This window comes from Trachemys scripta, chromosome 15 (assembly GCF_013100865.1).
Source record: "Trachemys scripta elegans isolate TJP31775 chromosome 15, CAS_Tse_1.0, whole genome shotgun sequence".
NCBI classification, from domain to species: Eukaryota; Metazoa; Chordata; order Testudines; family Emydidae; genus Trachemys; species Trachemys scripta.
In genome coordinates this window covers 395,090-407,289 of record NC_048312.1, presented here as the reverse complement: position 1 = coordinate 407,289, position 12,200 = coordinate 395,090, and the positions used below count along the sequence as shown (strand labels likewise).

Below are 12,200 nucleotides of genomic sequence, written 5' to 3'. Positions count from 1 at the left end.
TAATAAATTAAGACTTTTGGTGTTTTAGTTTTAAGGGAAATTTAAAATGTGAGTTCACTTTTGATTCAAAATGCTAGCTGGATAGCCCTGGTGATTAAACAAAGGACTCTTCCACACTACAGGTACAGTATTGACAATTCAAGCTATACATCGGGGTAGTCAATAGGTAGACTGCGGGCCCAGTCTGGATCACCAGATGCTTTTGAATGGACCCCAAAATCTTTTTATTTACTTATTATTGTTGTTTCTATTATTTTCTTTTCTGGAGTCTGGATCTTGACCAAGAAATTTGGACCTTGAAAAAATAATTAGCTGCCCTTGCTATACATGGTCTTCCTGTGCTGTCCATGTTCCCCAGTCCTGTCTTGGAATGACCCATCTCTAGGGAATGAGAGAAATGTTCAGTTTCTATCCCAAGTTGAATTTAGGCATCTCTGCTGTAGATACCATTTATTGCCTTTTGTGACCAGGTATTTTCATCCACCAGGAGCCAGACTCAGTGAGACTCAAATTATTTTCACACAGGTCACCAAATAACTGTTATGGTAGGTTTTTTTTTGGTTGGTTGGTTGGTTTGTTTGTTTGTTTGTTTTTTTTAATAAAAAAATAAAATATCGAGGCTGGATTTCAACCAGTAATACAGGGAGGCCAGTTACATTCAGTCCTTGTAATTCATTTTATCATGAATCTAAAAAAGCATATATATAACTTCTTACCTACTACCTTCATTCCAAGGGGATTCATTGCTTGTGTCCATGTTGTGCTGTCACAGAAATAGGACTGTGTAGGAAAGCCTCAAGTAGGCTGGGGCCTGTCAGAGGAATTAGTCTTGATGGCAGGAGGAGGAGTGTTTTTATGTAGTAACTAGAACAGGGGTTCTCAAACTGTTGAGACCCCAAAGTGGGTCAGAACCCCATTTTAATGGGATTGCCAAGGCTGGTGTTGGCCCAACAAGTCTCAAGCCCAAGCCCCACTGCCCAGGGCTAAAGTTACATGTCCCCCTGCCCAAGGGCTTCAGGTTTGGCCCTCCAACCCCACCCAGGATGGCTCAGGCAGGTTTGGTCTTCAGTCCCCCCTCCTGGAGTCTTGTAGTAATTTTTGTTTTCAGAAGGGGGTCACACTGTAATGAAGTTTGAGAACTACTGAACTAGAATATTTCAATTAGCAGTAAGTTTGCATTCACTGTGGCCATTCTTAAATGTTCAGCATTCTAATATCACATTAAAGTTATAGCTACATTTTATTTCAAGAAGTGATGCTCCCACCCCATCGCTGTCTCCCAAATTCTTCATATTGACACCTTATGTGGTTAGAGTGTGAGGCATGCCATGGATTCACATTGACTGTTTGCAGCAATTCCCAATGAAGTCTGTACTCCATGAGACCAGGTAATCAGCACTGTTTCTGCATGTGTACATTAGCCAAATGTGTCTCAACATTTTTATTGAATTGAGTCTCTTTTGTAGGCAGTACTGTATGTGTACATAAAATACAGTATTTTGATATTCCAGCAAGATTAGTCTACCTTTTTAAGTAAGTTTCACCTGATGATATGACAAGCTATCTTTGAATACATTCCTTAACACTATTTTTCTCAATATATGGGAGCATATGTGTACAATTCCCATTAATGTGGCTGCCTTACACCTGTGAGATGTAAAGTACACTCTAACATTCATTGCAGAGCTGTCGTCTTTCACATAGCTCTGCTTCCTTCTCTTTGATTCTTTCTCTGAAGTTAAGGTGTTGAAATTCTCGCTTGATTTCCAGAAAAGACTTGTTTTTTGTCTCAGGAATGACAAAGAAGATGAAACAGGCAACCAACAAGCTTTCCACTAAAAACACCACAAAGCAATACTGCTTCAGTCCATTCTAAAAACAAAATACAGGATGTTTGAGATTAATAAAAAAAATCATAGTAAATAATACCTAGTTAATTTTAGAAAATACTAACTCAGATACTGTTGACAGTCACTAACAGTGCCAAATCTAGGTTTTAAGTGAAAGGGTGAGCTGAAGCTCCATCTGTTCCCTATCTCTTTGTTGTATCATTAGCTGAAATGATCAATAGTATAGTTCAAAGTAACAGAGGGTCCTGTGGCACCTTTAAGACTAACAGAAGTATTGGGAGCATAAGATCTGAAGAAGTGAGGTTCTTACCCACGAAAGCTTATGCTCCCAATACTTCTGTTAGTCTTAAAGGTGCCACAGGACCCTCTGTTGCTTTTTACAGATTCAGACTAACACGGCTACCCCTCTAATAGTATAGGTGGTGGTTTTTTATTTTAGAACACTTCAAATCTGCAGGGAGATGCCGAGCTCTACTAGCAGTCCACAACAGGAACCCCTCTCCTGGCTTAAGAGCCTACATAGGGAATGAATTAGGTGCCTGCCTTGCTCCACACAAAATGAGAAGGAAGTAATGCCTATGATATAACTTTTAGCCCACTGGTTAGAGCACTTAGCTGGAATGGGGGAGATCTTAGATGCAATTTGCGCTTCCCCAGATGGCGGGGGGGGGGGGAGAAGAGGATTTGAACAGGAGTCTCCTACATTTCAGGAGGGTGCGCTAACTACTGAGCTACAGGATATTTTTGAGGTAAGGGTCTCTGTCTCTCCTGTTGAAACTATTCCACTGTGGATTAAATAATAAAACAGTGACTGGGTGAGAATGTGAGAGAATGACTCTAGTCCAGTGGGTTCAGGCAGCCACCTAGGAGATAGGAGACCCTCTGTCATGTTCCTCTGCTCCAATGACTCATCATTTATCCACAGTGGAACAGCTTCAACAGGAGTGTCTGAGGACCCACCCCATCAGATTATGATGTGAAAGACCTTCCCTCCCCCACTGCTACAAAAGGGGGAACTGAAGCTGGCTCTCCCAAACTCCGGGTGAGTACTCTAACCAGTGGGCTAAAAGCTAAAATGTGAATACCACCATCACTCCCTCCTATAAACAGGACTTAGGCACCTACATAGCTTCCTAGAGTCCACCCTATGTAAATACTTATTCCGAGAACACATGTCAATTATTTGATATTTTTTAGGGTTATACACAAAGGAGTTTCTCAGTTCAGTAGGCAGTAGCCCTTTTCAGCAATCTCTCTATATATTGAATTTCTTTGCAAGAGCAAGTGGAGTAACTGAAATGATTAGACCAGAAATGGAATTTGGCAACATGTATTGTCTTCACTAAAATAATCTCTCTCTTGACCAAAGATGTTTTCCATTGTAAGTGATTGTCCCCACTGAGTTTGGACAAATAGAAGTGTGGCCTTAAACAAGAAGTAAACCATTTGTTACAGAGGCTACCTCTTTCTGATCTAACAAGCTAAGCAATAGCGAGAGATGCTGATAGGAGATGTGAGCTATGAATCTCTGAACTTGGTGAGAATTCATTATACTTTTTCTGCAATTTTTTCTGATCATAAACCTAACCTGGAGATTAGTCTTCCCTATGCAGTCTGACTTTCTATTTATTTATTTGGTTGGTGTGTGTGTGTGTGTGTGTGTGTGTGTGTGTGTGTGTGTGTATTATTTGTAGGTATCTAAAATAAACTTGCCTACTAAGAGTGACTGACTCTAAAAAATACCTTTGTTGAAGGAGAGTTTTCACTTATCTTAAGTCTAAGCACTATGTTCTTTATTGTATAAAAAAGAGCCATTTCTGTGTCTAGGAAAATTTCTCTGCAAGAAGTCAAGTGGACATGAGGCAACTGAGAGAAGATAGTGTATATATAATGGATACGTACCACTATAAAGGGGAAGAGCATTCCTATTGTGAAGAAACTCAGCCAACTAACAGATCCTCCTATCATGTAAGCAGCAGGCCGTGAAGACTGTGTAAATAATTCAGCGGTCAGTGTATTTGTTATACCACCTGGGGATCAGTTTCAGAAACAGAATCCGTTCTTAGGGTAAGTGTGCATTTTCAGGGAAAGTTTCAAGCAAGAAAAAGAAAATAGTTGTTTTTGAATATGCCATTAGCTGATCTTGATGTAAAAGATATAGATAGATCTATATATAAATCCCTTTTGTTAACTAAATACTTTTTTAAATGTTCTTTTTAGACACTTTTTGGTCTGATTCTGATAACCCCTATTCACAATAAGGTGTACCCTCTTACAAAAGTAGTCTTATTGATTTCAATGGGACTGCTCAGGGAGTAAGATACAACTTAGCATGAGTAAGGGCCCATTAAAAGTACAATGACAACAAGGCTCATAGAATAGTAGGACTGGAGGAGACCTCGAGAGGTCATCTAGTCCAGTCCTCTGCACTCAAGTCAGGACTAAGTATTATCTAGACCATCCCTGACAGGTGTTTGTCTATCCTGCTCTTAAAAATCTCTAGTGATGGAGATTCTATAACCTCCCTAGGCAACTTATTCCAGTGCTTAATTACCCTGACAGTTAGGAAGTTTTTCTTCTAAACAGTCCTAAATGTCCTTTGCTGCAATTTACGCCTATTGCTTCTTGTCCTCACCTCGGAGGATAACAAGAACAAATTTTCTCCCTCCTCCTTGTAACAACTTTTTATGTACTTAAAAACTGTTATCCTGTCCCCCTCAGTCTTTTCTTCTCCAGCCTAAACAAATCCAATTTTTTAATCTTTCCTCATAGGTCATGTTTTCTAGACCTTTAATCATTTTTGTTGCTCTTCTCTGGACTTTCTCCAATTTGTCCACGTCCTTCTTGAAATGTGGCATCCAGAACTGGACACACTACTCCAGTTGAGGTCTAATCAGCATGGAGTAGAGCAGAAGAATTACTTCTACTGTCTTGCTTACAACATGCCTGCTACTACACCTCTACCCGGATATAACGCTGTCCTCAGGAGCCAAAAAAATCTTACCGCGTTATAAGTGAAACTGCGTTATATCGAACTTGCTTTGATCTGCCAGAGTGTGCAGCCCCTTGGAGCGCTGCTTTACCGTGTTATATCTGAATTTGTGTAATATCGGGTCGCGTTATATTGGGGTAGAGGTGTATATCCCAGAATATTTGTTTTTTAGTTTGGTTTTTTTAAGTGTTACACTGTTGACTCATATTTAGCTCGTGATCCTCTGACTCCCAGATCCCTTTCCACAGTAGTGCATGCTTGCTTCCTATGTAGTTTGGGTGTATCAAAGATACCAGACTGAAGGCCACTTCATGGCCCTGAAGAGAGCATACATTGAAGGAATGCACTGTATCGGTCATATCGTCCTATGCCATTCTATGCATTTGGTTTATCTTAGCCAGAACATCAGCATCCCTAGGGGAAGTATTAGCTGGCTTGCTTACACTACAGACAATATTGGCACTGTTTTAGAGATACATTTTAGGCAATTTTATAAACAAAAGTTCACTAATGTGCAATACCTGGACCTAACCCAAAGCTCAGGATGAAAGCAAATATAGATGCCATGCTCAAATAAGGCACCCAGGGGTACAGCTCCTGGGGGGGGAAAAAAGAAAAAAAGCATGAAAAGTACTTAGTTCAGATTTCAGTCATCATGTCTTAACATTTGGCCTAAAGTCAAAAAAGTGTTTAGCATTTGAACCCATAAATGGCCTTCTGAATAAATAACAGACAATTGATCATTAACTTAGAGTAATAATTAGCATTCAATAAATCAACAAATGTCTTCAAAGAATAAGAGTCATGTGTATTTAAGTTAATCCCTGTTCCTTAGTATACTACAGTGTATAAATTAAAAAAAAGTTAAAATCCCACAGCTACCATATTTTGTTGTAAATTGGTCAACTTCCATTTAGTCACTATCAGCCATTAATTGCTACTAATAGCCAATTTCTTGTTGTTTTTGCTGTTAAAGCAATCAATACACTAGTCAATCAATTTCACAAATACTTATTAGCGCTTGAGTCCTCATTGTTAGTAATATTTATAATTAGTAGATGCAAAACTTACCTTTGTCTGTAAAATCAAAGTAAAATTCTGTATATAGTTATCACTATAATCCCATGGGCCAGTCTCTACGCAAAAGAATTAATGGACACAAATCTGACATCAGGAATCAAAATACTCAAAAACCAGTGGGAGAACACTTTAACCTGTCTGGTCATTCAGTGACAGACCTGCGGGTGGCTATATTACAACAGAAAAACTTCAAAAACAGACTCCAAAGAGAGACTGCTGAGCTAGAATTGATATGCAAACTAGACACAATCAACTCCGGTTTGAATAAGGACTGGGAATGGCTGAGCCATTACAAACATTGAATCTATCTCCCCTTGTAAGTATTCTCACACTTCTTATCAAACTGTTTGTACTGGGCTAGCTTGATTATCACTTCAAAAGTTGTTGTTGTTTTTTTTCTCTGAATTAATTGGCCTCTCAGAGTTGGTAAGACAACTCCCACCTGTTTATGCTCTCTGTATGTGTGTATATATATCTCCTCAATATATGTTCCATTCTATATGCATCCGAAGAAGTGGGCTGTAGTCCACGAAAGCTTATGCTCTAATAAATTTGTTAGTCTCTAAGGTGCCACAAGTACTCCTGTTCTTCTTTTTGCGGATACAGACTAACACGGCTGCTACTCTGAAATCTATTATCTAAGTGTCATTAAACACAACAAGTGTGTACAAACTTTCTAGGCCCAAATAATGAAATAACATTTATTTACATTAAAAGAGCAAAGGTTAGTGTGATGGTGAAACAGCACACTTATCAGAGACATATGAATGAATTTAGCTGTATAAAACCAATTTTCTATTGCATGTATTTTTGATACAAGACTAGCAAGGAAGGGAAGATTCTTTACAGGGGCAGAATTAAGACAGTATGAGTATCTTAGTGGTGAACTTCCATACTTACAAATGTCTGAGTTTCTTGTAAATTTAAACAAATCTGATTTGGTTGGCTTTTTAGTATTTCTTTTTATAACTACAATATTCATATAGGACATTTACAGTTAAGTGACTGAAATGGACTCTCAAACTTAAGTTTATCTTTAGGTAGTATTTTATCTGGGAATTATTAATTTAAAGTATATTTTGTCATTATTTAATCCAACCAGCATTAGACACAGAGCTCCAGAATTTTGGATGATAGCATTGTGATGTATGTCGTTTGCAAATACACTATTAGGTGCCAGAAACAAAGTCAGAACTCTTGGGAATCCTGCAGTCAGTGCAATCAGAGGTTATTGGCTGCTAATCAATGGAAGCAGCCACTGTAATTCAGAACAAGGATAATCTGTATGAAAGAGAAACTGCTGCTATTCACTGCTGTACATTTAATGTTTTCTGAAGGGTTGCTATAGAGTAATAAGATGTCATGACACAATGAGCTTTTTGGCCAATATTTCAAGTGTGACTAGTGATTTTGCATGCCTCTGTTTCTGAGTGCCCAATTTGGAACACCTAAGAAAGTTCTGATCTTCAAAGAGGAGGAACCGGGCTCTTTCTGAAAATCAGGCACCTTTGGTGATTTTTAGGTGCCCAACCTGAGAGACAATCATTTTTTTTAAAGTTTGGTCATGACCTACATTGTTGTTTAAATCTTGCTCCTTCTCTGACTGCCAAGAGAGGATGTTCTCCAATGTTAAAAGCTCTGCTGCTCTATAATCTCACAAATTTTCAAACAGAAACAGTATTGCATTTCATGGCGCACATGAGCATTTCTTAATACCTGATAGGTCAGGGAGAATGTTAACACTATGCACCAAAAGCTCATCAGGGTGTATCCTCCAATGATGAGCAGTCTTCTTCCCATGTAGTCAATCAGCAAACCCTGTGGATAGAATATCACTTTCTCAGTTAACACTGATGCCACATTCCCACATCTCTCTTTTATTATAATAAAAATAACAGGTATGGTAGAAGTAGAATTTGTCACTTACACAAGTGAGGGCTGTGAGGCATTCACAAGCTCCCGTGCCCAGCGTAACATATGGAATTTTTTCTGAAGGGATCCCAGCTTGTTTAAAAATGTAACTTGCATAGAAATAAATCTACAAAAAAATATCAACAGAGCTGTGCCAATGTGCTTGAGCAGTGAAATCATCAGTAAGAGGAAGAGTCAGGCTCATACACTAAGTAGCCTTTGAGTAAATTGCATCCTATAACTTACAAAACCATTAAAACAAAAAGGGAAATCTGTAATTCAATCTCTAGGTAAATTTACTGCTAACAAAAACAAATCTGATAGTCTGAACAGTATCCTGTGAACAATATAAGAAAGTCTATGCCTGAGCCATGATACATTAGTGTGTGTGTATGAGAAAGATCCCAGCAAGCGTGCAGCCTGCACTTCCATGCAAAGTTGGAGTGAGACCAGGGCTCAGGCACATTAGTTCAGAGACCTAGTGGGAGAACTGCTTATTCTGGAATCTGAACTCCAACCCTGCTCCCAGGGGCAAATGGGTTCCTCTTACAGTGTTCACCTGGCACTGGAAGTAGACCTTAACTTTAAATAAATAAATAAATAAATAAAAATCCAAAGCATAAAGCCAACCCCAAAAGTAATTTGTCCAAGGGGAAAAAAGAAGCAGGAGAGATTCAGTCATGAGAAGTGAAGCAAGATGCAGTAACTTAAGTTTTGCTGTTTATGCAATATGGGAGGGGATGATTGAGCTTTAATCATTTTATCAGGTGCTAAAGACATAAATTCAAGCATTAGTAGGGCTCTTGCTCCAGGAAACCTACATATTATGCCGGTTTTGGATAGAGAGAGTTAAAAAACAAAGCAAAACAAACCTCCACTCTATCATCCAAATTTGGCATTAATATTTCCCACTGTTTTTAGTTGAATCAGGCTTTTCCCGATCAGCATCAGTAAAATAAAAAGCCTCTCCCTTCTCCTATATCCCATGTGTGACGGGTTGGATCACAGAAACCCCCTTGGGAGCTGCCACCCAATGTACCAAGACTACTTCTGTTCCTGTTTTCCCTGCCAGCTCAGGACTCCAGCACCTTGTCTTGCTGGGCCAGACACTCCCATCTGCTCCAACACAGACCCAGGGTCTGAATCACTTGTCCCAAAGCTGCAAGTTTACCTGAAAACAGCTCACAGAAGTGTCCTTGTCTTTAGCACTCAGATGCCCAACTCCCAATGGGATCTAAACCCAAATAAATCCGTAAACTCATAAATTGTTCGCCCTCTATAACACTGATAGAGAAATATGCACAGTAGTTTGCTCCCCCAGGTATTAATACATACTCTGAGTTAATGAATAAAAAGTGATTAAATACAGAAAATAGGATTTAAGTGGTTCCAAGTAGTAACAGACAGAACAAAGTAAGTCACCAAGCAAAATAAAATAAAATGCGAACATCTAATCTAGTTCAGTTTGTCTAATCAAACTGAATACAGATAATCTCACCCTCAGAGATGCTTCAGTAAGTTTCTCAGGCTGAACACCTTCCAGGCCTGGGCACAATTCTTTCCCCTGGTACAGCTCTTGTTCTAGCTCAGGTGATAGCTAGGCAGGGCCGGTTCCAGGCACCAGGCAACCAAGCACATGCTTGGGGCGGCACCTGGTAAGGGGCGGCGCCAGGGCCAGCTTTAGGAAGTGCGGGGCCCGATTCGAACAGTTTTGACAGGGCCCCGGCAGGGATGACTTAAAAAAAAAAAACGACGTAAAAAAACACGTGGGGCTTGTACTCACCGGGTGGCTCTCCTAGTCTTTGGCGGTGGGTCCTTCACTCGCTCCGGGTCTTCGGCGGCACTGAAGGACCTGCTGCCAAAGTGCTGCTGAAGACCCGGAGTGAGTGAAGGACCCGCTGCCGAAGTGCCGCCGAAGACCCGGAGCGCCACCGGGTGAGTAAAAAATTAAAAAGGAGTCTCTAGCCAGGGAAGGGATTCTCGGCCACTTCTTTCTCCCCTCCGCCCCCCGGCGGCCCTGCCACTGGGCGCGGGGCCCGATTCGGGGGAATTGGTGGAATTGGCCTAAAACCGGCCCTGGGCGGCGCAACATTCTGGGGGGTGCTCCAGCAGCGCGCGGCGGGGGGGGGCGGGGCGGGGGTCGGCGCGCGGGGGGGGGGGGGTGTTGCCGGCGGCACTCGGCGGGGGGGGGTCTCAGCGGGGCAGCGCTTTTTTTGCTGCTTGGGGCAGCAAAAAAGTTAGAGCTGGCCCTGTAGCTAGGGGATTCTTCATGATGGCTCCTCTCCCCCTTTGTTCTGTTCCACCCCTTTATATATCTTTTGCATAAGGCGGGAACCCTTTGTCCCTCTGGGTTTCCACCCGCCCTCACTGGAAAAGCATCAGGTTAAAGATGGATTCCAGTTCAGGTGACATGATCACATGTCACTGCAAGACCTCATTGCCCACTTGCCAGCACACACACATACAGGAAGACTAACAGGTAAACATAGCCATCTGCAGACAATGGTCCTTGTTAATGGGAGTCATCAAGATTCCAAACCATCATTAATGGCCCACACTTTACATAATTACAGTAGTCCCTCAGAGTTATAATTTTATATTTCTAGTTTTAGATACAAGAGTGGTACATTTCTACAAATAGAATGATCACACTCAGTAGATTATAAGCTTTGTAATGATACCTTACAAGAGACCTTTTGCATGAAGTATATCCCAGTTACATTATATTCACTTATGTTTTTATAAGACCATATAGACTGCACAACGTCACACCGTGTTTCTGCCGGTTTTCTAGACAGAGTTTACTGATTTTAATGAAGGTGAAAGCCAGATGGAAATTAGACAGGCAAAACTTTAAAACAAATTGTTTGGCTTCTGAATAGTGAGGAATTCACTTACAGCATTTATCCCACTGAGCTGCTGGCCCATAGTCATCACAATCACAGTAATGAGCTGCCACTTTACACTGCGATCACCAAATAGTTGCCATGGTTTCTTGGGTTTCTCCCCATTTAAGGCAAAACGTTCTCTCTGTATATCTTCCATCTCCTCCTGGTAGTGCAAGGGTCCATGAAAACACTTCAAAGCTAATAAGAAAAAATGATATGATATCTCCATATGCCTCACCATACCTCCAAAATGACCTTAGCTTCTGAAACCCCATCTACTCTCCTCTGTGAGCTGACCTTTGCAGAGATATGAACAGAAACTGTGATTTTCAAGTATCAGGGGGTAGCCGTGTTAGTCTGTATCTACAAAAACAACAAGGAGTCTGGTGGCACCTTAAAGACTAACAGATAATCTGTTAGTCTTTAAGGTGCCACCAGACTCCTTGTTGTTTGTGATTTTCAAGGAAAGCGGGGAGACAAGCCACTACTTTTTTGGGGGGGGGGGGGGGGAAGCTGTTTGGTGGAGGTTGGTGTCTTTCTTTTTTAATTTTTTTTGGTGGGGGAGTAGAGAGACTTAATTGAACTATTTACACAAGGAGCATAACCCATATTTTAAAGTGTTTTCCAAATAGAAACATTAGGCTCCCACTTCAATCTGTGAATTAAAAAAAAGTGTTCTAAATAGCTGAAAGGGAAGTACTGAATACATCATATCTCTTGTCAGGGGCGGCTCCAGCATTTTTGCTGCCCCAAGTGGTTGGAGGGGTGGGGAAGCCGCGATCGGCACTTCTACCGCCGCCGCTTGATTCTTTGGCAGCAATTCGGGGGCAGGTCCTTCCCTCCGAGAAGGACTGAGGGACCCGCTGAGAAGGACTGATTGCCGCTGAAGAGCCGGACATGCCGCCCCTTCCCCTTGGCTGTCCCAAGCACCTGCTTGCTGTGCTGGTGCCTGGAGCCGGCCCTGTCTCTTGTTATGCCAATTGTTATGTTATGCCAATGGAATATGTTTAATGGACTAAAGTAAAGAGACAGACATTTTCCTGTGTGAGCTCTTGAGAATATAGTGCTTGTCTGGTTTCACCCACACAGTTATTGGGGCATTTAATGCACTGGAGGAGGTTGTGATAGGCATGTGTAGGATCCATGGGTCTTGAAAAGTATGTTGTATGCGGTGTAGCAGTGGAAATATGTCTGCAGATTTTGCATCTGTTGTTGTGGCAAGGTCTGGTGATGCTTTGAATTGATGTGCCCTGGTCTGTGGGAAGCTTGCTGGAGAGGTTGGGGGCTTGTTTGAAATCCAGAAATGGGGGTTCAGAAAAGGCATCTTTCATGATGAGGTCCCCATCAAGTATGGGTTGTAGTTGTTTGATGAGACCCTGTGTGGGTTCCAGTGTGAGGTGGTAGGTGACTACTAGGGGTGTGTGGTCAGAGGGGTGGGGAGGTTATTTCTATATTGAAGCAGGTTCTCTGGGGATATTC

General features: G+C 41.3%; 1 protein-coding gene and 1 long non-coding RNA gene across 2 annotated transcripts in view; one reads left to right on the top strand and one right to left on the bottom strand.

Moving 5' to 3' along the window:
• The first annotated feature begins 1,015 nt into the window (after window positions 1–1,015).
• Window positions 1,016–4,284, top strand: LOC117887957. Its single transcript, XR_004648235.1, has 3 exons — window positions 1,016–1,388; window positions 2,776–2,892; window positions 3,678–4,284. It is a non-coding gene; the product is annotated as an uncharacterized LOC117887957 (long non-coding RNA).
• LOC117887956 (solute carrier family 2, facilitated glucose transporter member 11-like) overlaps window positions 1,434–12,200 on the bottom strand; it is a 30,399-nt gene continuing 19,632 nt past the window's right edge. The window contains exons 7-12 of the mRNA XM_034790833.1: window positions 10,732–10,919; window positions 7,850–7,960; window positions 7,639–7,740; window positions 5,364–5,439; window positions 3,753–3,880; window positions 1,434–1,872 (exon numbers count right to left, since the gene is read on the bottom strand). Of these exons, the coding sequence (XP_034646724.1) occupies window positions 1,669–1,872; window positions 3,753–3,880; window positions 5,364–5,439; window positions 7,639–7,740; window positions 7,850–7,960; window positions 10,732–10,919 (809 nt within the window). The 3' untranslated portion in view covers window positions 1,434–1,668. The remainder of the gene's footprint in view (window positions 1,873–3,752; window positions 3,881–5,363; window positions 5,440–7,638; window positions 7,741–7,849; window positions 7,961–10,731; window positions 10,920–12,200) is intronic.